This window comes from Phodopus roborovskii, unplaced genomic scaffold (genome assembly GCF_943737965.1).
Source record: "Phodopus roborovskii unplaced genomic scaffold, PHOROB, whole genome shotgun sequence".
In the NCBI taxonomy this organism is placed as follows: domain Eukaryota; kingdom Metazoa; phylum Chordata; class Mammalia; order Rodentia; family Cricetidae; genus Phodopus; species Phodopus roborovskii.
Genome location: NW_026126689.1, coordinates 5,019,752 through 5,044,669, shown reverse-complemented (window position 1 = coordinate 5,044,669; position 24,918 = coordinate 5,019,752). Strand labels below are relative to the sequence as shown.

At 43.6% G+C, this 24,918-nt stretch overlaps 3 protein-coding genes across 3 annotated transcripts; all 3 read left to right on the top strand.

Moving 5' to 3' along the window:
* Window positions 1–110: 110 nt before the first annotated feature.
* On the top strand, window positions 111–8,149 carry Ssbp1 (single stranded DNA binding protein 1). Its single transcript, XM_051174646.1, has 7 exons — window positions 111–137; window positions 852–914; window positions 2,948–3,008; window positions 3,828–3,968; window positions 4,164–4,251; window positions 5,322–5,410; window positions 7,982–8,149. Exons 2-7 carry the CDS (start codon window positions 891–893, stop codon window positions 8,023–8,025), a joined length of 447 nt encoding a protein of 148 aa, XP_051030603.1. The 5' UTR covers window positions 111–137; window positions 852–890; the 3' UTR covers window positions 8,026–8,149.
* A 4,380-nt stretch (window positions 8,150–12,529) lies between these two features.
* Window positions 12,530–13,531, top strand: Tas2r3 (taste 2 receptor member 3). Its single transcript, XM_051174660.1, has one exon. The coding sequence runs from the start codon at window positions 12,530–12,532 to the stop codon at window positions 13,529–13,531; it is 1,002 nt and encodes a 333-aa protein (XP_051030617.1).
* A 1,950-nt stretch (window positions 13,532–15,481) lies between these two features.
* Window positions 15,482–16,394, top strand: Tas2r4 (taste 2 receptor member 4). Its single transcript, XM_051174676.1, has one exon. The coding sequence runs from the start codon at window positions 15,482–15,484 to the stop codon at window positions 16,373–16,375; it is 894 nt and encodes a 297-aa protein (XP_051030633.1). The 3' UTR covers window positions 16,376–16,394.
* The last annotated feature ends 8,524 nt before the right edge of the window (window positions 16,395–24,918 follow it).

The window sequence follows — 24,918 nt, the reverse complement described above, 5'->3', positions numbered from 1 at the left end:
TCCCTCGGCGCCGGCCGGCGGCTTTTCCACGGCGCGCACCGCGGGCTTCCTGTCTTGGCCCGCCTATCGCGAGCCTTGCGGGCTGCGCTCGCCGGAAGCGACGCTGTCCGGGGCCGCGGTCGGCTGCTGCGCGTCCGGTGAGCGGCGGGGAGGGAGGAGGTGCGGGCGCCGGGCCGTGTCCGCCGCGCAGGCGGCTGCGGGCGCCGCTGCGGGGCCCGGCGGGGCGGGGCGGGGCGCACCCGGCGTTAGCGGGGACCCGGACCCCATTCCGCGCGGGTTCGAGCCCTGTGCTAGCGGTGTGTGTTGATCCCTCGCCGCGCCGCTTGCTGGAGACGGTTTGGGGGTTCAGGGTACCCGAGCGAATTAGCACAACTGTCTTAAGAGAACTTGTGTTTTAGATCTTAGCAGGCAGTGGATTGGACGCGAGAGTGACCGGGTTTATTATTATTGTTATTATTTTCCCCCTGCGGATTACTGGGCATTATTATTATTACTATTATTTTTCCCCCTGCGGATTACTGGGCATTATTATTATTATTATTATTACTACTACTACTATTATTATTCTCCCCCTGCGGATTACTGGGCATTACTATTATTATTACTATTTTCATTATTTTCCCCCTGCGGATTACTGGGCATTATTATTATTATTACTATTACTATTATTATTTCCCCCCTGCGGATTACCGGACTGTTAGTTGAGATCCCAGACCACAAAGACGTGGTTGCAGATCGGGTGCACCCGAAATGGCATGCATTTGGGAATCTAGGACCAGTGGACGTGTGCTCTGGAGGTATAACCACTGTAGGTTCAGTTTATCTTTTCTCTATTTTTTTCTCCCCCTCAGGAAAAGCCTAAAGGTTAGATTGTGAGAAAATCCGAAGTCATGTTTCGAAGACCTGTGTTCCAGGTAGTCATTTTTCTACACTACTGAGTGCTTGACTGTGTTTTCGTTGTCATTGGGTGTCCTGTTGCTTTTAGATCCACAGCAAAGGACGCTTAAGCCGACCCACCATCTCTTACATACGCGTTTGTGTAATGGGGAAGGTTCAGGGTGGATTTCTTTTTCTTTTTTCTTTTTGTTCTCACTGAATCAGGAGGATTTTAAAATGTATTCTCACATAGTATGGATCATTAATAAATGTTTGTTACTTGTGCTTAGATCAGCATGTGCGTTTATTTATTTATTTGAGATAGCATCCCACACACCGCAGGCTGCCTTGACCCACCGTTAGGCGGAGGGTGGCCGGCTGGCAGCTTCTGACCCTCCTGCCTCTGCTTTCCCAGTGCTGGCAGTCCAGGCATGCACCACCGTAACTGCCTTCTTTGTCATTTTCCATGTGGCTCTGGTGCCGTTTCTGACCTTCTGCCCCCTCTCCTCCCCATTCGCAACTCTCACCAGCCACAAATACCATTCTGCAATCTAGTTGGGTGTACTCTGCTCTGGCCAGCCCTCAGCAGGCCTGGATTACCATTTTCCCTCATTGTGGCGCTGGGTACCACGTTTGTAAATTCTAGTTAAGACTAAGAAGTCAAAAATCTTTTTTTTTTTTTTTTTTTTTTTTTTTTTTTTTTTTTTTTTGCTTTTTGAGATGGGGTTTCTCTGTGTAGCCTTAGCTGTCCTGGAACTCACTCTGTAGACCAGGCTGGCCTTGAACTCACAGAGATCTGCCTGCCTCTCTCCTGAGTGCTGGGATTGACGACATGCACCATCAACTCCCGCCATAAGTCAAATTCCTATAAGGTAGGGATGCTCTGACATCATGTCCATAGTTTAGGGTTAAATGGTAATGGGTTATTGTCTTAGCATATTAAGTGGTGCTGTGTTTTGGCTGTGAATATCCTTTTCGGGAATCACGACTTCATAGCCATACCTTTGAGCTATATATTCTGTTCACACTGCTTCCCTTTTCCTTTCCTCCTCTTTTGGTTTGTTTTGCTTTTCTTTGTTGTACTGAAAGGACGCAGTATTCCGCTGGACCAAGCTTACTGTAGAAGCTGCTGACCTTTTACAGAGCCCAAGACACTAGTGTTACCTACCATCTTTGCTCATTCTTAAAGGACACACTCCGGGAATGTCATTGAGATAGCCTAGTCCTTAGGAATCAGAAAGGTGTGCAGCAGGTACAAGGGATATACTGATTTGTTATCATTGGACCAATTTCTCATTGTGCACATTTGAGAGTGAGGGCTTAATGCGCTGATTGTATTCTAAATATTCTAATACTTGTTTCGTAATTGCTTTTTTAAAAAATGTAAATTAGAAATACGCTTTTACATGTCAATCCCAGTTCCCTCTCCCTCCTGTCCTCCCCTGCCCCCCCCCAACCCCATCTCACCCCCTCTCTGCTCCCCAGGGAGGGTGAGGCCTTCCATGGGGAGTCTTCAAAGTCTGTCATATCATTTGGAGCACGGCCTAGGCCCTCCCCCATGTGTCTAGGCTGAGAGAGTATCCATCCCTCTAAGTGGAATGGGCTCCCAAAGTCCATTCATATAGTAGGGATAGATCTGATCCACTACCAGAGGCCCCATAGGCTGCCCTGGCCTCCTAACTGACCCATGTTCAGGGGGTGTGGGTTGGTCCTATGCTGGTTTCCCAGCTATCAGTCTGGGGTCCATGAGCTCCCCTTTGTTCAGGTCAGCTGTCTCTGGGTTTCCCCAGCCTGGTCTTGACCCCTTTGCTCATCACTCCTCGCTCTCTGCTACTGGATTGCAGGAGTGATACTTGCTCTTATGTTTACTGAACTGGTCTATGGCTTACATTCCTTAGAAAGCACTGATGTCTTCGTAGTCTCCTTTCTACCCACTTTGCTTTGTTGTGCACCCTTTCCGGGAACGTGTAGGACTGCTGGTGAAATGCTGCGTGGGTACGAGTAGGTCTCCTGCTGGTGTGGCTCTTCCTACAGAGTTTAAAGCTGCATTGCTTGTCTGCTTTCCTTCTAGGTGTTCCATCAGTTTGTAAGACGTGAGTCCGAAGTGGCCAGCAGCTTGGTTCTTGAGAGATGTAAGTAATCATTCTAAGTTCACAGTGTCACTTACACCGCTCTGCCTCTGGTCTCAGAGAACTGTGGGCTGTGTTTAACAGTGCCACCCATGGTACCTTTGGCCATTTTACCCTGAGCCTCTGCTTGTGAGGTCCTAGTATAGCTAGAGCTTATAGCCCCGATGCCCTCTCCTGCTGCCTGAGCCCTGCTCAGCTGTGCCACACGGGGCCAGGACGCTTTCTCACAAATACTGCTTTCTTTTTGTAATGGGGATCCTCTTATATCTCAGATTTGTTCTTTTAGCTCAAGATAAGGAGGTTAAAATTTGTTTTCCAGGGCTGTTTTCTCTCTTCCTGTCCGACCTTTCTCCTTTCCCAGGCCTCCTTTATCTCCCCGTTTAACTTGTGGTCTTCTATAGCTCGAGTTTTTCATAACACAGAGACTGAAGCTGACACAGTGTCTGTCTCTGGATGTTTCTATCTGTCTCAGGCGTGGGATTATGCTGTGTGACTGTCCTGGCTGCTGTAATGAATAGACCAGGTGATTTAGCAGTGGACAGCTGTGTCTTAGCGCTTCGAGGGCCAGAAGGCAAGATGTGACTGCCGGCGTGGTTGGCCTGCAGTTTGAGGAAAGCTGTCCTCTCGCTCCTGTTTTTCTGTGGCGGTGGTGGCTTCTGGTGGGGTGTTCCGGTCTCTGTCTTCCCTAATTCGATCGTGGAGGCTTCCCCTTCATAACCTCATCTAACCCCAGTCAGCTGCGCGAGGCTCCGTCACACTGCAGGCCAGAGCGCTCAGGCCGGCAGGCGCTCAGTCTCTTTTCCTTTCCACTTTGCATTTCAGCCATGAACCGTGTTCAGTTACTTGGGCGAGTAGGTCAGGACCCTGTCATGAGGCAGGTGGAAGGAAAAAACCCGGTCACAATATTTTCCCTGGCAACAAATGAGATGTGGCGGTCAGGAGACAGCGAAGTGTACCAAATGGGTGAGTGTGGAAGGCTGCAGTTTCTGTCCTACCAGCAGTGAGTGGACGCCATTACTGCTCATCTGACTTTACAGATGTCACTTTTAGATAAAGCCGGCCTGCCTTAGTCCTGCTCTTTTCTTTCAGAAACTGTGAGCTTGCTTTTTCCCAGACATGTTCTGTGTTGCTGACGTTTGTGTCTGCTGCCATCTGTAGGTGACGTCAGTCAGAAGACAACGTGGCACAGGATCTCAGTGTTCCGACCAGGCCTCCGAGATGTGGCGTACCAGTATGTGAAAAAGGGGTGAGTTAGTTAGCAAGAGGACCTTTTGGATTGAACGGCGAGTGTTCTTTCCCCTAAGTACTGACGTCTAATGTGTTTACCCCTTGATGGGACGGTCAGGGAACGTCTCTGTGCTTTTAGCCTGCTCTTGTGCTAGGGCAAGCAGCATCTGCAGAAAGAGAACTGGGTGAGGCAGGGGTAGCTGGAGCCACTGCAGCTCGTGTCATCTCCAGCGCCTGTCTCTAGGAGGTCCTGTGCTACTGTGACCAGGGATCACCCAGACCACATCTGGCCTCCTAGAGAACCTGGGATATTCAATGTCTGATGTACCGGGTTATTATGGTAGTATTCACAGTACTTATTTTATATTTGATACTCTTTTTCAGACTTAGTAGTCCCCATTTGGAATTAGAAGTGTCTTTTCCAAACGCATAGAATGACAGAAAAATGTTTTTATGGATGCACATGTTATGTTTAGAAATGTACTTATTTGTGAATCTAAAATACTTAATGTGAACTAGTTTCAGTCAGCAGTGACTAGAATTTCAGTTTCTTTTCAGTTATTATATACCTTTTCTTCATGTGTGTATGAATACGTGAAGATACACATAAACACACAAGATACATGAAGGAAAATGTCAGCATTCAGTTTCACAGTTTCATTTATGATGTGTGTGTGTGAGACAGACAGAGGCAGAGATACACACACACACACACACACACACACACACACACACACACTGACTAGGAATTGAACTCAGGGCCTTGTATGTGTAGGAGACTGCTGTATCACAGAGTCACAGCTCCTGTACTTATAAAATTTTAAATCTGAGGTCTCACTGCGTTGCCCAGGCGGGCCTAAAACTTCTAACCTTTTGGTTTTATATTCCTGTATATTGGGTTACAGGAAGATACTATCCTACCCGAGTAACGTTGTCTTCTTTACTAGAATGTTCACTAATACGCTTGTGAAACTGGAGGCATGTTAGCGCAAGTGCCATTTTCTTCCTCCCGTGTTCCCGTGTCCTGACACTCTAGAAGTTGAAGGCAGAGTCAGTCTCCAGACTAAAGACTGCGTTTTCTTTCATCAGGGCTCGCATATTTGTGGAAGGGAAAGTGGATTATGGTGAATACATGGATAAAAACAACGTGAGGCGGCAAGCTACAACAATCATAGCTGGTAAGAAGGCTGTGCTAGATAGCATTTCCTGTTTGCCCTCGTTTGAAGCTCGCATGCTCCGAGCAGCTGGGGGGGGGGGGGGCGCTGTCAAGATTGCAGGAAGCTCACTCACCAGAGGAGTTTCTACAGACACTGTCTACATTCATATTTCTCCCTCTACTCTCCATATTTAATTCAGGAGGGACTTTGAGTAGAGTGTAAATTGGAGGTGCTCTTGCCTGGGGGAATTTAGTCTTCGTGTTCTTTGGAACCCTTGGCTTGTACAAGGGCAGGCATATGTCAAGGCTGTTGTAGAAATGTCATGTTAGGAACTTGTGATTTGTACAAAACTTTGAAACTGAAGGTACAACAACTTCCATTTGAAATTTAAAAACTTGTGTTGTCTTTAAACAAAATACAAAGTAACGTGGACTACATAAACATCAAGCTTGAGGAGATTGAAATACAGTATGGAGAGTTCACACTCCTGAAGGTTTTAGAGGGATTTTGAAAGCAATATAGCTGTTTATACATCCGTAAGTTAACATGAAATGTTCTTATAAAATTACATGTAGATTAATGAAGTTTTGAAACCTAAGTTCTTCATTAGTACTTGCTCAACATTTTAATATTAAAATGAAAATTAAATGTTATTAAAATACATCTCTTAATGAGGCATTTTTGTTCTTTAATAAGTTGCTGAAATTATGAGTAAAGCCTCAGTTTAGTTATTTTGTAGGTAGGACTGAAAAAATCTGACTGTAGTTTATTAGTGTTTATGAACTCCTGAGCGCTGTCATTGAGCGCTGTCATTGAAGGCTCATGTGACTTACGTGAGTAGAGAGCAGTGGTGTGGAGCGACCTTGGCATTCCGTCAGTTATCACTGATGGATGGATTGGCTCATGGGGCTGCTCTTTCTTGCCAAGGATCAGTTGGAAGGGGTATTGTCCTATTTATTTATAAATTTTATAAATCCATGAAAGAAATGCTTTTTCAAAAAATCAAAAACAGTAATACTCTATTTTACCCAATGCTGAGATTATTGTAGTATTGTTAAAGACTAGATGTCAGTGTATTCAACTTTTGTCGGGTTACTACAGCTTTCTCATAATCTGAACATTGTTGTTCAGATCTTTTTCTTTCCCTTGCTCCAGTGTGTATGTCTTAACCACTGTTCATATTGTAAATTATAAGTTGTTTTAAGCAGTAACCATATATTTCCCTAGTAGTGATCTTTTAAAACTCCATTTATGTTCCACTACAGGCCAGGTTTGTAGTTCACCTAGTATTGCAATGACTGATTGTTACAGACTAAGCCAGGGAGAGACGGTTCACATTGTTCAGTTTCTCTGTTTCTTGTCAGGGTTGTTACTGGTCTGCTCGGGTCTTGTCAGGGTTGTTACTGGTCTGCTCGGGTCTTGTCAGGGTTGTTACTGGTCTGCTCGGGTCTTGTCAGGGTTGTTACTGGTCTGCTCGGGTCTTGTCAGGGTTGTTACTGGTCTGCTCGGGTCTTGTCAGGGTTGTTACTGGTCTGCTCGGGTACCGGTGTATCTATGGCTCACAGTGAAGCTGAACAGCGCTCAGTTGAAGCTTGAAGAGAGAACCTATTTGATGTTTTTTCTGATTACATTTAACTTCTTTTAGTTTATTTTATATTAATATAATCTAAAAAGCAAATCCTATTTCTCATGTTGTAAGCACTAGAAAATACAGAGATTAATTTAAAAAGTTAAAACATGATTACCACCCTAAATTGTCCTTTCGTTGTTTGTTTGTTTTTCAGTCTTATCAACTCCTTCCATTTAACTTGATACTGTTTTTTAACCAGGGGTCATTACTTGAACTTTAAGACAAAAAACAAAACACACCACTAGATGGCATTCTTGGCTTTTGATAGTGATTTCCATTTTAATCCCTTCAAGTTACCATCCTGTACAGTCATGAAGTGATTGGTTAAATAACTACCTTTAGATAATTTTAAGGTTAGTGTTATCCAAGAAATGCTACTTAACCTCTTTATCTTTGCTTGTTTTCCCTAGTTTTCTTTGGAATAATCAGAGCAGTGCCCAATTTTTTCTTTTTTTATAAAAATGCTTTACTTTATAATACCGAAAACCTGTCCTAAAAGACAGTATATGAAATTCATTCTTAGAATTAAAAATAAATTTATTTTCTTAAACTCAAGTACGCTCGCCGTTGCCAAGTGGCCACAAGCAGACTGTTGCGCTTTGCCTCATGCCTGTAGTGTGTAGCCTGTGGAATGCCTTCGTTGCTCCTCTTGTTAGTAGATGTGCTTTCTTTCGTGTCTCAGTTCACCTTGCTTACAGGAAGTTATTGTTGGGAACCTCAGTGGTCTCATCCTATAATGAAGTCTGAATCATTGACAAACAGCTTCAGCCTGTTGTTTGTATTTATTTGCTTGTTTGTTTATCTTACGCCTCTCTTGTGTACTTCTCATGAACACAGCAAAAGTTGATTAATGTTTTTGAAGTTTTGTAATACCACTCAGGATGTCTGTGTTGGAGGGGAATTATCAAGTGAAATGAAGACAGCATTCTGAAAATAATTCTTACGCTTTGCTTTCTTTCCAGATAACATTATATTTCTGAGTGACCAGATAAAAGAAAAGGCATAGAACGGATGAGTCCTTGATCATTGTTTGGTATTGGTACAGCCTCCTTCCCAAATCATGTATAGTCTATAGTTTAAAGATAAAGATTAAAAAGTTTTATATAAAATGAGTGTGGTATTTTTCCTGACTGGTGTATCTTCTTTTGTGTGTGTGAAAGAAACCCTCTGTAGTTCTGGTCAGTTGTGGCTCTTACTAATTGCTTATTGTGTTAGTGGTTTCTCTACACAAGTGTACGTGGTATGGACTCTCAGTAATGAATGTGTGCTGTGTGTTTGGAAGGCCTTGGTTTGGGCTTCACACTTGCACAGTGGTCTTTCAGCCACGTGTTACCTTTTAGCCTCGTTTATCTGCAGTCTGACCCACAGCTGAACACACTTTACCCTGTAGACTGGATGGTTAGCTCTGACTCTGCTCTGTGTGCCTGCACCGGTCCTGGACTCACTCAGTAAACAGCCACAGACAGTGGCCCTGAACTAAAGGAGGTAAACTGCTTCGGGAGTAGCCCACCTTCACTCCTGTCTTGGTTTTGGTATTTTCACTGTAGTGTACACGAGACCTCTCTCAGCCCAGGGACCAGAGTGAAGTGTAAGTAGAGTTGTGTAGTTCCTCTTCAGTTACTGTAGTGTGTAGCCTCCTCTCTGTTATCCCCTTTGAAGTTGATTCCAGAACACTCCTGAGGGTGGAGATGAAGGGTACTCTCACGGTGCTGGAGATCAAACCTACAGTCTCAAGTTAGGCAGTCCCTCCCTCTCCACTGGGCCGCACCCACTTAAGGAACCCTTTAACACCTTTGATTTTTGCCTCCCTCGAGAGTCTGTGTACAGTTAATTCTATTGTAGGTTTACTGGTATCATGTAGCCATACTGTTGATGCTTCTTTTTTTAATTTGCTGCCTTGTTTTTGGACCTCAGGGTCTTACTTTACAAGTACCCATGTTCACTTTCTCTGCCTTAGGAGTTGTTTAAAAGAAAAATAAATAAATAAATAAAAGATGGTTTTTAGTAATAATTGTCAGAAGCAAGGCTATATAGTCAAAAATCCACACCCACTTCCCAGCTGAACATAAGTTACTAATTTCCTCTGCCTTCACTTGCTTTGTTTTTCTTGAGTAAAACAGGGGTGATCATACCTACCTCATAGGCCTGCTGGGAAGAGCAGAGTAAATATAATATGTGTGACTCATAATTGTAAGTGGAAAAATGTTCAGAACACTTGGCTGCTATTGTAGTTATTTGAAATCAGACATGTTATTTGTTACCAGAGGAAACAGCATGGCTAGACATCCAGAAACTATAAAAACTTTTAAATAGTGCGAAGTTAGATTTGAAAACCTGCAGAAAGCTTTGGCTGTGCAGAGCCTTTGAAGGCTTGAAAACAAGAGCAAGTTAAAGACAAGTAGGAAGAGCTCAGCGGAATGGAGTGATGGGTGGGGAAGGAACAGCCTAGAAGCAGCCAAGGAGCTCCAGTAGTCTGTTGACAGGGTGGGGGTGGTGAGCCACTCGAGGGGCTTACATCCCAATCAGTTACCCTTCCTCTTCCTCCCGTTTCCCCCGCCCCTTCCCCAACAATCTACTCTGTTCCTGTTCAAAAGGGCAGGCTTACCATGGCTGTTCCTTCCCCACCCATCACTCCATTTCGCTGAGCTCTTCCTACGAGTGTTCTGCACGTTTGGAGTGACAATATGCACAACTGAAATAAATAGCACGCCCCTGCTTTTGTGGTTAGGGATTGCCAGAAGGCCACGTGCAGAACCCATTTGGTGGAGCTTTCAGGGAAGTTCTTAGATGAACTGTTGGAAATGTGCCTTTGTATTTCTCTAGACTCTTATTCCTTGACCTTTTCTGTAATGGGAACGTGTTGGCTGAATCCCCAGGTGCCACCCAGAGCATGAAGAAATCTTCAGGGTAGAAGATGGAAGAAGCTCAGACTGATGACATAAAACCACTGGAGCATACCTGGACAGCCTGCCTTGGGATTCTTTGGGAGGAGCAAATAAACTGTGCGTGCGTGCGTGTGTGTGTGTGTCTGTGTGCGTGTGCGTGTGCGCGCATGCAGTTAAATATATTCCTTACAAATTCATAAATACCCACCTTTAATACAAATGGTCAAATCTTTGCTTTTTTTTTTTATTCTTACACTGCAAGTTGAAGCAAGAAAGACATCACTGGTCCCACAGGCTTTTCCATTTTAACTCAGAACACAATAAATTTGGGGAGGGAGTTGGGACATGAGAAATACACAAAACCTCAGCAGTCAGACTAAGCAGCTTTTCTGTTGTTTTGTTTTTGCCAAAGTAAGCTTTTGTTGCAGTCCCTACGGAGAAACCCAGTAGCCCCCCCTAAAGGAGCAGGTAGGCTAAGAATGAGCTGGGTGGTCATGATGCACACCTTTAATCCCAGCACTCAGAAGGCAGAGGCAGGACAATCAAGGCTACACAGAGAAACTCTTGTCTCTGGAAAAAAAAAAAAAAGAAGAAGTATTGTTTTTATACTTCCCTTGCAGAGGGCAGATTAGGGAACTGAGCAGGGAGGATTTCCTAAGTGTGGAGTAATTTGTTTCACATTGGTAAGGCCTCTGTCTGCTCAGGCAGCCAGAGCAAAGCATAGTCAGGTAGTGAGGAGAGCAGACATTCATTTCCTTTGAGCTTTGGGAGCTCGGGGCTTAGCAAGCTCAATTATCCGAAGGACCATCCTGGAGAAGAATCTTCCAGGCTTGTAGGTGACTGCTGTACTGCCGTGTTCACTTCACCCTTATTTAGTGTGCGTGCAGTGTCAGAGCCCTATCTTTTTGATCTCCTTAAAAACCTCACCTCCAAGTACTTTTCTGTGTGGTAATGTCACAAGGAGAGTAAGAAATACATGGATTTGAGGAGCAAGGTCTCACGCATTCCCTAGCATTGGACTTCCAGAAAGAAAACGACTCAGTAACATTTTTAAAATAGGAGCTAAAACAGGCAACCTCAGGACAAAGGGCCAGTGCTGACCAATCTTGCCATAAGTGAATACTATGTACCAAAGGTGGGTTTAAACGCTAAAATTTCCTTCCAAATGGAAAGATGAGCGTTCTAGCATCTTATTTGAACTAAGGCTCTAGCAAATACTGCTATCAGAGTGTTAAGATCATGTAGAGAAAGTGAGTCACAAATGCTGTGAATACAGGTAAAAGTTACAGGAAGTTAAGCCATACCCAAATGTCAAGTTCTAAACATCAGAGAAAGTTAATTTAGAAAAGACCCCAGGTAAGCATATCAGAAAAAAGTCTTCAATGAATGATCTATAAAGAGCTTTATAAAGCCTTATTGAAACACATTTAAAAAAAAAAAAAAGTGCACATCGTGTATATTGGAAACATGGCCATTGTTACAGTTGGAAAGAAATTTAAATCAATGTATAGAAATCCTTTGGGGGAATACGAGACTGACAAACAGGTGCCCAAGAATAGCTAGCTGACTCTTAGACAATGAGGTAGGGACAAGTTCTGCTAGTTACATGTTTTGCTCATGTATGTGTGTGGTTAGTGTGACAAATTGTTGATGTGGGTACAAAGCAAAGTAATGACATTGATCATGCTTCCGTGGAGACAATAGCCAGTAAAAGTGGTGTGTGGCATAGATAGATTACTCAACTCATGATGTCAGGAAAATTTGTATTTCGTGGTGGTGAAAAATTGAATCTTCATACTTTATGCAAAATTAATTTTTGGCTATTGAGATCTATTTGCAAAATTCAAAACTTGACAATATTTTCATGGGTTGAGATTAAGGAGTTTTTAATAAACAAGCTGATGTTAAGACCAGTGACATTGAACCTTATGATCTTAAGCCTCCTTCCAGTGTGGTAGACTTCTGGCATTTTCCTGTTTCTGTCTGTCCTCCTTGTAGAGAAACAAGACCCCTCACGTTCCGGGTATTTCTGTGCTTCCCTCAGGGACCACCCACACTTCCCTTCTGGGAGGTTCCCAACACCTCTTTCCTGTTTGTTTGTTTCTGTTAATGTGATAAAATACCCTGATAAAATACCTTAAGGGGGGAAAGGTTTATTTGGATATACTGTTCCAGTTCCAGAGGGAGCAGCAGGTCAGCCCATCAAATTATGTGAGAAGCAAAGAACAGAAAATGGGGTCAGGATGAAATCCCAGGGCCACCCCTAGTGACCGTAACTTCCTGTTGCTAGCTTCTACTTCCTAAGGGTTCCCTACGCTTCCCAAACAATGCCACCAGTGGGCCTCGCTATCAAACACAGGAGCCTATCAGCGAGCATTTAATCACGATGCCCATGTCCTCTGAAACTGAGTCTCAGCCCTCCGTATTCTTTGTGACCCAGATGTATTCCTCATTCTCATGACACTGGGCATCATTTGCATTTTAACAAAGAGCTGCTTTGTTAAGATCACAGAAGCGACATTCTGTGCCATCTGAAGAGGACAACCAGAGCAGATTCACAGGGCTGCAAGACAGACTAAACATGCAGTAAAGTTACAGGAGGAGGTACAGGTCAGGGGGAAAAAAATGGATGCGATACATGACCAGAACCAGGAGCAGGTTGGCCTGGATTCTGATCTGTTGGGGTTCACTGAAGAGGTGTTCCTGGTTCTGATTGTCATTGAGTTTATCCTTGGAAATCTGGTGAATAGTTTCATTGGGTTGGTCAATGGCAGCCGCTGGTTCAAGAGCAAGAAAATGTCTTTGTCTGACTTCATCCTCACCAGCTTGGCTCTCTCCAGGATCTTTCTGCTGTGGATAATCTTTATTGATGGCCTTATAATAGTGTTCTGTTACCACACCCATGACTCAGGGGTAATTATGCAAATTATTGATGTTTTGTGGACGTTTACAAACCACTACAGTGTTTGGCTTATCTCCTGTCTTGGTGTTTTCTACTGCCTGAAAATAGCCAGTTTCTCCCACCCCACATTCCTCTGGCTCAAATGGAGAGCTTCCAGGGTGGTCGTTGGGATGCTGTGGGGTGCGTTGCTCTTATCCTGTGTCTGTACCGTGTCTCTGATGAATGAATTTAAGATCTATTCTGTCCTCAGTGGAAGCAGAGGCTCGTCAAATATGACCGGATACTTAAGATTGAAGACAAGCGAATATAATCTGATGCATGTTCTTGGAAATCTGTGGAAGCTTCCTCCCTTAATTGTTTCCCTGGCTGCCAACTTTCTGCTCCTCCTTTCTCTGGGGAAGCACATACAGCAGATGCAGCAATACAGTATTGGCTCCAGAGATCAGAGTTCTGAGGCCCACAAAAGAGCCATCAGAGTCATCTTCTCCTTCCTCTTACTCTTCCTACTCTACTTCCTTTGCTTTCTGATTTTGTCGTTCAGCCGTTTCCTACCAGCAACTAAGGTTGCCAGGATAATCGGTGTAGTAATTACCATGTCCTATCTTGTTGGGGACTCATTTGTTCTTATTCTGTGTAACAACAAGCTGAAACAGACGCTTGTGGCAATCCTGCCATGCATGTGTGGCCACCCGAAGCCTGGATCTAAGGGTCCCTTTGCTTCATAGAAGACGAAGCCTGGGTGTTCTTAGGCCTGGTTTAGCACAACAGAGCCCTTCTGACGTCCCCATTTGTCAGTCTACACCATCAATAGGAGAGATGTTGCCTGCTTTGCTGATTCTACCTGGCTTAGAGGTGAATGCCACGCTTCTAAAGGCCTCTCTCTGTAGGTCAGCTGGACAGGTGCAAACACTGGGAAATGCCAGTGTAAGGTCACTCGCTGTGTAGACACGGAGATGTATTTTAATAACCATTAGCATGACCAGCCTGCATATTAGTTTTACCTTGGGTTTTATGTTGGCGTAGATAAAGTCCTGCTGTGGAGTTGAGACAGAGAACAAAGGCATTTGCTTCTCCATCGATGTGGGCTTCGATTCCGCTCCTGTCAACTTTCCATTTTTGTCCTTCGAATAATTATCTTTGTGCTTCCCCTTAACCTACAGTATGGGCGATAACATCATCCACAGATTAGCTGAAATTCATGAGACAACGTGTGCCAACATTTTAGCACAACATGCCCTGTAAAGTGCTGGGTTAATGTAGACCAACGAACCACGCAGCAGCAGCAGCCCTAAGGCAGCCCTTCCCACAAGCCCCGCGTGATTCTGCAAACAATAGCATGGAAATCAAGACCCCTGGATTCCGGGCTCCAGGCCATTCTTGTGTTTCATTGGCAGTTTACTAAAGTTAATTCAAAGTAATATTTTTGGTTTTTTGGACTGTGTAAAAGACCAAGCATTTTGGCCCTTCCTTTCCTTCATCCTGTTCTCCCTCCCCCCCCCCCGTTCCCCTTGCTCTTTCCAGGATGCATGCATGCTTTTAAAACTTATAGAATAAGTAGATGTATACATATTCATGTTTAATTAATATTATTTAAAAAGAATAGACATTTATTTGTTGTCATTAAGTCAATGAGAATATTGTTCAGTATCATAAAAAAAATTCTTTAACTTTGTGAATGTAGTCTGTTAGGACACATGACATTCCTGAATATGGATTTCTTTCTTTCTTTCTTTCTTTCTTTCTTTCTTTCTTTCTCTCTTTCTCTCTCTCTTTCTTTTTTTCTTACTTTTTAATTTAAAATTTAAACAAGGTTGTTTTACATGTCAATTCCAGTTCCCTCACCCTCCCATCCTCCCCTGTCACCCCCACCAAACCCCAGCCCATTCCCTTTCTGCTCCCCTGAATGGGGATTTCTAATGTGACCCTGCTTTTAACATCTGAGTACTTTGATGCCTAAGGGGACGTGTTGTGACCTCATAGATCTAAGCATAGATCCAAATTTATAAAGGAAACAGAAAGAGTGGATGTTTTTTGTAGGAGAACCCCAGAACAGATTATAGCACAACTTCTCCGTTTCTGATGAGCTCCCCTTATGAAAGCTTGTCTCAAGAGGGGATTGTTCCTTGAACTTACTCTATTAGATTCAGTAAATGGTCTCAGGTGTGAAGAGACAAAGGAGGGTCAGTGGTGTGGTCGGAATGCAGCTGGAGCAAAGGGGTGCAGTTTCAGCATATGGGGACACAGGAACTGGTCCAGACAGGCCAGGAGGGAAAGGAGTTGGGAAGAATTCGGCACCAGGAACCCCACAGCGCCTGTGGCTTCTATTGAGCAAAGCTGCTGTGGAACTGAAATAGTCTTGGGCTAGAGCACGCTGGGCTGGGTTTGACATTCTTGGGCTCCATCTACTCTCCCTGCTCTTGGAGGAACAGCTTCCAGATTCACTTGAGCTTGTCTGTGATTAGGCATTTCTAAGAAAATAAGAGTAGGAGTGAAGAAATAGTAATTTAATCCTTGAAAGATTTGCATTCTAGCAATAGCAGCTGTCTCTTAGAGCAAAAAGGGCTCATTTGCCGCTGTGGAAAACAAAAAGGAGACCTCCTTTCAGGCCGAATACGGTGCCTTCCTACGCATTTCAGTCACCAGCACTGCAAACACCGAATCTTCAGTGAGTGAAGATGCTTTGGAAATGGTATTTATTTGTGTTTGCTGCCTCCATTATTTTTAATTTTGTAGGAATCATTGCAAATCTGCTTATCATAGTGGTCATTTATAAGATTTGGGTGAAAAGTCACAGAATCTCCTCTTCAGACAGGATCTTGTTCGGCTTGGCCATCACTAGATTCCTGACTCTGGGCTTGTTTCTACTGAACACTGTCTACATTGCTACGAATGCTGTGAGGTCAGTGTACTTTTTCATGTTTTTTCTATTGTGTTGGAAGTTTCTGGACTCCAACAGTCTCTGGTTAGTGACCTTGCTGAACAGTCTGTATTGTGTGAAGATTACTAATTTCCAACATCCAGTGTTTCTTCTGTTAAAACGGACGATCTCTGCAAAGACCTCCAGCCTGCTGCTGGCATGTCTTCTGATTTCTGCCTTCACCACCCTCCTGTATCTTGTGCTCACACAGATATCACGTTTTCCTGAACAGGTAACTGGGAGCAATGGCACGGAATTTGACCTCAGTGAGGGCATCTTGACATTAGCAGCCTCCTTGGTCTTGAGCTCACTATTACAGTTTATGCTCAATGTGACTTTTGCTTCCTTGCTAATACATTCCTTGAGAAGACACATACAGAAGATGAAGAGGAACACTACCAGCTTTTGGAGTCCCCAGATGGAGGCTCACATGGGTGCCATGAGGCTGATGATCTGTTTCCTCCTGCTGTACATTCCGTATTCGATTGCTGCTCTGCTCTACCTTCCTTCCTATGCCAGGAGGAATATGAGAGTCCAGGCTGTTTGCATGATCATTACTGCTGCTTACCCTCCAGGACATTCTGTCCTCCTCATCATCACACATCATAAATTGAAAGCTAAAGCAAAGAAGATTTTCTGCTTCTACAAATAGTGCAATTTCATTGGTAAAGCTTGACGGCACCACCTCAGAGTTTGGTTTTGTGTTAGAATTTTCCCAGTGATTTAAGGACTTGATTTTGTCATCTTCTCTCTGGTATCCTGACCCTGCTTGTGTTTTAGCCAATCCTTCGTCTTTTGGCTAATATTTTAAAGTAAAGCACACTCCTTAAGGAATTGTATGAGGCCTTTGTGAATTTTGCATTGTCATTATATTCCTAGATGATGGAAATCATCATACTTCTGTCCCACTAGCTCTCAAAGTATAAAGGGACGCCCCTGAATGAAGGCCGCATTGTGGTGTACATGGTTAACACAAATTAGGGAATTTAACCAAGGACCCCAGGAGAAGATATCACTGACAGCTGTCGCTGAGTAGATTATTGGCTTGAAGTGTATCTAGGCAGCATAAGCAGGAAAGAGGAAGGAGGCTTCAGAGAAAGAGAAGAGGGAAAAGAATTAGGTGTGCATTTGTAGGGCATGGCAGATAAAGGATCCTGCTGCTGTTACTATCAAGAAACCCTAGCACTGAATTTCTAGGGTTGATCTAGAAAGGGCCAGAGTTGATTGAGTGACTGATAGAAAACAATTCAATTAAAACGGTTGGAACTCAAAAAAAAAAAAAAAAAAATCTATCTTAATATCTAGAGATGTAGGCCTAGGGCAAAAGCAAGTTCTATTCAGAGAGAGTAAAACTACCTGAGTGAAAGTTTACCCAGCACAGCACCCACACCCTGTGTTGCAGAGCTCAGAGGGAGGCCGAGGGCATCGAGCTGGTTGGTGGTGGAGTGCTGGATTGGGAGGACTTACCTCACCGGCTTCTACGTTGTTCAGTTGTCCAGGAGAATGCTGTTTGAGGGAATCTGATGATAGGTATTGACGAGTTATGAAGTGGGGATTGAGCATTCATTATTTACAATTACACAGTTAAAATAAAATGCTTATGTAATGTCTTTTACATCTCAAAATAAACTTTCCAAATGTATAAATCACCTGACCTTTGCTGTTCCTACCCACCACAGTCTTCCCTTCGATATTTAATAAATATTACCCAACCAGTATCAATGGTCTAGAACCTGGAGGCGTTAGTCATGTTACAATGTTAGTAGATAAAAGGGATGCTGACAAAGGAAATAAATCTGTGCCCCAAGAGCCAGTCATTAGTCTCCTCTTCTCTTTTTCACAGTGATCAAACTATGAGCTATCCAGAATTTATAATTTCCTCTTATAAGCTGGTGCTGTATTGCTCATAGACTATAAAGAGGTAATGTATGCAATTTCTAGAACCAGTCATTTCCTTCCTTTCCATTTCCCCTTTGTGACTTTTTTGTTTTTGCCCATGGGCTAAAATATTTACCTCTTCTGAAGGATGCATCTGAGGAAAACACTTGGAGCTGGTGGAGTTACTATCTACCTTTGAACTGGTGGCGTGCTTCATGACTTGTGAGTGCTGCTTCTCCATCTCTGAACTGTTTGTGCCTAAATTCTGGGATGGATAACAAGAAACAAACATCTCCATTGTTTGTTTTCATTAAAACGGGAACACTTTTATTCTATTACCTTGATGAAGTAACTTACCTTTAGCATATTTTCCTAGGTTTGTTTGTTTTGTTTTGCTTTGTTTTTCCAGAGAGGGGTTCTCTGTATTGCTTTGGAGCCTGTCCTGGAACTCGCTCTGTAGACCAGGCTGGTCTCGAACTCACAGAGATCCCCCTGCCTCTGCCTCCTGAGTGCTGGGATTAAAGGCGTGCACCACCAATGCCCGGCTAGCATATTTTCATACAATGACATGTCTTCATGTCTTTATGGTGAAATGGTATATAATTACTTACAATATTATAATCAAAATACATATATTATTTAAGTAAAACCAAAAGCACACAGATGCATTATATCTGTTTTTTTTTAAATATGTATATCTGAAGAAATGTTTTGCTGTGGTCCTCTATGACCTGTGGCTCTAACAATCTTTCTTTGTTATTTTTGATTTATTTATCATTTATACAGTGTTCTGCCTGCATGAATGCCTGCAGGCCAGAAGAGGGCACCAGACTTCATTACAGATGGTTGTGAGCCACCATATGGGTGCTGGGAATTGAACTCAGGACCTCTGGAAGAGCAGCCAGTGCTCTTACCCTCTGAGCCACCTCTCCAGCCTCTTTAAATCTTTCTGTCCCCTCCTCTGCAATGGTCTCTGAGCTTTGGCAGTGGGGTGTGACATAGATATCTCATTTGTGGTTGGGTACTCTCTGAACTTTGAACAGTTATGAGTGTTTGTATTAATCACTACATACTTCTCAAAGACACGTCTCTGATGTGGTCTGAGAGCTGTACCATTCTACAGGCAGAAAAGAGATTTAGGAGGCAGTTTGATACAATTTCTATTTAGCAAAATCATAGGAATAGATTTGTTCCTGGGGCCCCTGCCTCCACCATGATTCTTGGCTAGGTTCGCAGTAATTGTCATGTGTTTCCTATGGTGGAGTGGACCTTAAATCCTATGAGGGAGTGGTTGATTATATCCATAACATTCTTGCCACTATTTCATTCACAGGCATAACTTGCCACACTGGCCATTATTACACTTCACAGGGTTCACATCTGGGTAAGACTGTTCAGGACCCCCCCCCCCCACACACACACAACCCCAGCAGCCTTCATGGCACCTTCCAGTGACAAGAGAGTGTTTTAGGGTTTCTGTTGCTCTGAAGAGACACCATGACCATGGCAACTCTTATAAAGAAAAACGTTCAATTGGGGCTGGCTTACAGTTTAGAGGGTTAGTCTTTTATCTTCATGGTAGGAATCATGCTGGCATGGTACTGGAGAAGGAGCTGAGAGTCTTACATCTTGATTCACAGGCATCAGGAAGAGAGAGACGGTAAGCCACTAGGCCTGTCTTGAACTTCTGAGACCTCAAAAGCCCACATCCAGTGACACCTCCTCCAACAAGGTCACACCTCCTAATAGTGCCACTCCCTAGGGGGGGTCTATGTGGGGCCATTTCTTTCAAACTACCACAGAGAGAGAGAGAGAGACCACACACACACACACACACACACACACACACACACACACACACACAGAGCGCTATCCATCAGGAAGAAGGTTCCTAGGGAGTACCACATTGATTTCTCCATGTCCTAGGACTAATATGTGTAGTGTTTTCAGCAATATTGTCTTATTATAATGCTCTAGTGGTCAACCAAGAACAACAACAATAGTTTGTATTGTCACCTCTGTCCTACAAGTAGAGGAGAGATATCTCATACGGGCATTGGTGTTCTTATTTGCCAGTGTATGGTGGTTCCTGGGATGAGCACAGTCTTTACATATTAAGTTGTTCTGACATAGTCCTGCTGGCTGGTTTCTCGAGTAGCCTATATTATTTTCACTTTTCTCCCCACTTGATTGAGTTGGATGTGCAGTCTTTGTACGAACTGTCTTTTGAAGCCTGGAAAAAGTCTTGAGAGTTTGTTAAGCCCTTGTCCAAAGTCCTCACTGGAGATTTTTTTTTGCCTATAGCAAAACTCCAGTAGATCAAAGACATCAGCATAGCACCTGATACACTGGACTTGACAGAAGAGAAAGCAGGGAATGGCCTTGAACTTATTGGTGTAGAGGAAGGTGTCAGGAGTAGGTTTCTCCCTGTAGCCGGTCTGGTCCCCACCACCGCGCCAGCCCCAAATAACACACCGAGACTCTGTATTAAATATAATTTTGTTGACCAGTTATTAGTTTCTTATCGGCTAGCTCTGTCTTTATTATTAACCCATTTTTATTAATCTAAGTATTTTTATGTGGCCTTATCTTACCGGAGGGAGGGGCTGGTGTTCTGCTCTCTGTCTTCCATCTTGAATCTCCTCCCTACCACTTCCTCTCTCCTCCTAGTCTCCTAGTCCCGCCTATCTTGCTTTCCTATTGGCCAACAATGCTTTATTCATTAACCAATAAGAGAAACATACTTACAGAATGACATCTCCCATCAGGAAGGCTTCCTGAAAAGAAGACTGTTAACACAGGCCCTAAGATCAACAATTAATAAATGGGGCCTCATGAAACTGAAAAGTTTCTGCATAGCAAAGGATACTTCAGATGGACAAAGAGGCAGTCCACAGGATAGGAAAAGAATTTTTACCAATCATACACCCACTAGAGAGCCAACATCCAAAATATATAAAGAACTAGGACTCAGGGAATCCTGAAAGAATGTAAGAGCCAGAGGTGATGGAGGGCACCAAAATAGTGAGACCCTCTAAATCAACGTGACCAAAGCTCACACGAACTCACAGAGACTGAGGCGTAGGCCCTGCACAGGTCTGCACCAAATGGGATCCTAGAGCTGACAGGGGGAATGGACACATGACCCGTCCCTAATCCAGAATGATAACACTTGCAAATGAAAATGTAGCTTTCTTCAAGGGACCCTCACTGGGGTAGCAAACTACTTTTAAGGGTAGGCTGCATGCCCCGCAGTAGATGCCCAACAGAAAATGGACAAATAGCATCTTTGGGAGTTCCTTGACTTCTAATGTTGTTTCAGGGATCTTCCTATTTTTCCCCTAAAATTTTAAATGCTATAAGGAGTTCTAGAAGATTGGGAGATGGTTACGTGTATGTGTGTGTGTGTGTGTGTGTGTGTGTGTGTGTGTGTGTGTATCTATTATATATATAGTAATAAAAAATATATAGTGAATGAAATTCTCAAAGACTGAATAAAATATATATTATTATATATAATACCATAGGGAAACCTGATACATTACATCTCAATGAAAAGAGATGCTCCCTAGAATGTTTTTTTATATCATTATTTTGTATACATAAAATAAAAAAAAAACATAAAATATATAAAACACACACACACACACACACACACACACCCGGAGCATCACGGGAGAGGGGGTAAAGAGAATGTAAGCACTACAGGAAGGGATGGGATCTTTCAGGTGTGATCTAGCTACTGCACTCTGGAACTCAGTAGCTAGCTATCACTTCCTTCTCAGGACCGATTCAAGACTGGGCCACTCAACAGCTGTGGCAGAGTGTCAAGGGCTCACAAGGCTTTATCCCTCCCAGAGGGTCTATACACTGCACTGATTGACAGAGCAGGGAGACGGTTTATTCGTTTTGTTTTTTGTTTTTATTCCTGTTAAGATGCTGTAAGAAGCCCCAATGAAATATATTGAGTCACAAAACCCAACCCAACCCAACCCTAAGCCCCAAGCGGTGTTGGAAGAGTGGGCACAAGTTGGGAAAAGGAGGCAGGGTCTGTGGGAGCAGGACGGTGATGTGAGATGACTGTGGTCACACGCATTATATACGTACATGTATGGAAATGTTAAATGAAATCCATTTTATTTATAATTAAAACATACCAAAATTTAAAAAGATGTATCGAAATGTAAAATATTTGAAAAAAAAAGACAAAATAAAAAACTCAGAGTTTTCAGATTTCCTACTGGTCTCAGAGTTTTCAGATTCCACCTAGCAGTAAACAGCTACATGGAAGGAAGGTAACTCCAGAGACCAACCACCCCAACAGACTCAGAGCTCCCACCACCCCAACAGACTCAGAGCTCCCACCACCCCAACAGACTCTGAGCTCCCACCACCCCAACAGACTCAGAGCTCCCACCACCCCAACAGACTCAGAGCTCCCACCACCCCAACAGACTCAGAGCTCCCACCACCCCAACAGACTCAGAGCTCCCACCACCCCAACAGACTCAGAGCTCCCACCACCCCAACAGACTCTGAGCTCCCATGCCTACCGTACTCCATCGGTAATGGGTTCGCTTGCTGCCAGATCAGGGGAGTCCACAGACCACCACACCCTCTGCAGCGTGAGCTCCCAGAGCCTAAACTCCTCAGAGGGTCTATTTCTGATTCTCCCTCTATTTCTGAAGAAGCTTCGTGACCACAGTATCTTCTTGTGGCCATCTTCCCCACCAGACATTATGGTAGGTATTCTCAATTGTCCTGATTCATGACTGCTCCTTACTTTCAGGTTGCAGGTAGGTGTGGTGGTTCCTTTTAACCGTCCTTGACACAACTGCCTGGGAAGAGAGTTTCTGTTAAGGAATTGTCTAGACTCTAGATGAAGTTGCCCAGTGGGGTATGTGTGTGTGTGTGTGTGTGTGTGTGTGTGTGTGTGTGTGTGTGTGTGGTGTGACAGGTGCACTTGCCCTGTTCCTAAATTCCTCTAACTCTTAGAGGAACAGTTAACAGCATCTGTCAGAAAGCCGGTGTTGAGCTGTGCCCTCCTGATGGTTTCTCTGGATGTGAACCTATGAGCAATTTGCCTTGGGTGGGCTAACATCCAGAAAGTCCGAGCTTGCTTCTGTATTGTTCAACTCTTTGCCAAGCACATTTTACTTTTCATACTTATTATTTAGTGTGTGTGTATGTGTGTGCGCATTCACACACATGTATGCAATCATGTGCGGATGCAATGGTGTACTTGTGGAGGTCAGAGTACAAAGGGTAACTTGTGGGAGTTCGTTCTCTATTTCCATCCTGAGTGCATGATAATAGTATTGTTATAGCTTAGTCTTCTAAGTTTTATTTTGAAAAGCAAAAATAACAAATGGCTAAAGCACGTAATCCCCACGCAGTTTTAACATTTGTGGTAGTTTTATTTGAATTTATAAAATAGTTTTCATTCTCATCTTGAGATTACAACTTAATTACATTTCCCCTTTCCTTTCTTGCCTCCCGACCTCCAGTGTACCCCTTTTTATTCTCCTTTAAGTTCATACATGCCGCTTCTATGTTTGTTTTTAGGGATGACTGCTTGGCACTGGACTACCGATTGTATGCTCTTGCCTGGGGAAGATGACTTCTGCTCCCAGCTTTCTGTGGTTGCCCATAGGTCTTTGTGTGGGGTTGAGGCTTTGTTGGTTTTTCACCATCAGGCTGGTGTGTCCATTGCTATTGCTGTCATCTCTGTTCAGCTCAAATTTGGGCAGTCATGCTGGTGAGACTCTATGGATGTGGCTTTTGATATTTCTGGGAGACGCAGTCTCACGGCAAACTCTGGCTCATACAATCGCTCGGCTCCCTCTATGTCAATGTTCCCTGAGCCTTAGTTGCCAGGGTGTTTTGTAGATGTGTCCATGGGAGTGGCTCCCCAACTCTGTACTTTAATTGGTTGTGGTTTTCTGTAGTGGTCTCTATCTGTGGCAAAGAGAAGTTTCCTTGATGAGCGGTGAAGACTACTCTTCTCTGTGGGTATAAAGACAAATGTTTATAGATGGTCATTAGGGGTTATAAATTAGTTGGTGGTTGTAGATCATCCTCCAATAACCATAACTTCACTAGCACTGTTAACTAAGTTCCAGTATTAAGTATGATCTTCCTCTTGTTTAGCAGGCTTAAGTCCAATTAGGAAGATGTTGATTACCAACAAAGAGTGTGTCGTGTGCCAGTACCCTTAGAGTGAATTCATGCTGGTTGCTGATGTGGATTGTAAGTATCATAGCTGGATAGGAGTGTTGGGTGCTTTCAAGCTCTCTGGGTTCTGTTTCTGAAGTTGGTAGTTCTTTAACAATAGGACCTCACCTTTTACCTCTGGGGGTGGGTGGGTAACCAGGGATAACAGCAATAGGTTGTATGCTTCAAAACAGACACAGAAGGATGCGATATTTCTGCTATTATCTTATGCAAACAACACACAATGTAAAAACTAAGGCATTATCATGGATACATTGCTACTTAGTGTACTACACCCCTCTAAAGCAATTTTTGATGAACATGCATGTTTTGTTGTTATGGCTTTTAGAACCTCAGTTCATTTAATTGCCGTTTATTCTTAGTCTACTCTGGTTTGTGACAATATCTTAGTTCTTCGTGTTTCATGGACCTTCATTGTTTTGAAGATTAAAGCATTTTGTAGAAAATCCTTCCACTTGGGTGTCTGATATCATGTTGAGGTGCAGGACTCTTGAAGACATGTACCACAAAAGTGGCGCGGCCTGGGCTAGTACTGATGCTAACCTTAATCATCTGGCTAAAATGGCCTCTCCCAGGTTTCTCCACTGTTACATCACAGTTTTTTCCATGCGCCATTCTTTGAGAGTTATATCCAGCTAAGCCACAAAGAACTCCACTTCCAAAACTTTTTCCTCCGATCTCACTTTCTACTTCAAGTTTTCATAGTCACAGGGGCAGACAAAACAGCTCCCATTGTTCTCCGCAGGGTCCACTCAACCTATGAGCCTATTCACACTGACCCGTGCCAGTGCTCCTTACCTTGCTCTCCACAAAGATTACAGTCTTAGCTGCTCTTAGAATCACTGATGTGACTTCCTGCTGTTACCAAACGCCTGCTTTCTCATGCCATGTGAGTAAGTGACCAGTGAGTAAGAACTCTTCCCAGGGTGATGGGGAAGAAATTGGAATGCTCTGAATATGTGCACTTAGCATTCATTAGTGTGTATGCTTACTAACAGTAAGCTTGAGCTGTTTGTTTTTTTTAAGTATCTGGATGAACAATTTTGCTTAGGTTAGCAGCTGCCACAAACAGAGTTGCCTCTA

What these genes read in the sequence shown, in the direction of transcription:
- Tas2r3 (XM_051174660.1), top strand. Translation starts at nt 12,530, where the DNA reads ATGGATGCGATACATGACCAGAACCAGGAGCAGGTTGGCCTGGATTCT.
- Ssbp1 (XM_051174646.1), top strand. Translation starts at nt 891, where the DNA reads ATGTTTCGAAGACCTGTGTTCCAG. An exon ending in CAGCGAAGTGTACCAAATGG is followed by an intron (nt 3,969 to 4,163) that starts GTGAGTGTGGAA and finishes TGCCATCTGTAG; the next exon opens with GTGACGTCAGTCAGAAGACA. An exon ending in TACCAGTATGTGAAAAAGGG is followed by an intron (nt 4,252 to 5,321) that starts GTGAGTTAGTTA and finishes TTCTTTCATCAG; the next exon opens with GGCTCGCATATTTGTGGAAG.
- Tas2r4 (XM_051174676.1), top strand. Translation starts at nt 15,482, where the DNA reads ATGCTTTGGAAATGGTATTTATTTGTGTTTGCTGCCTCCATTATTTTT.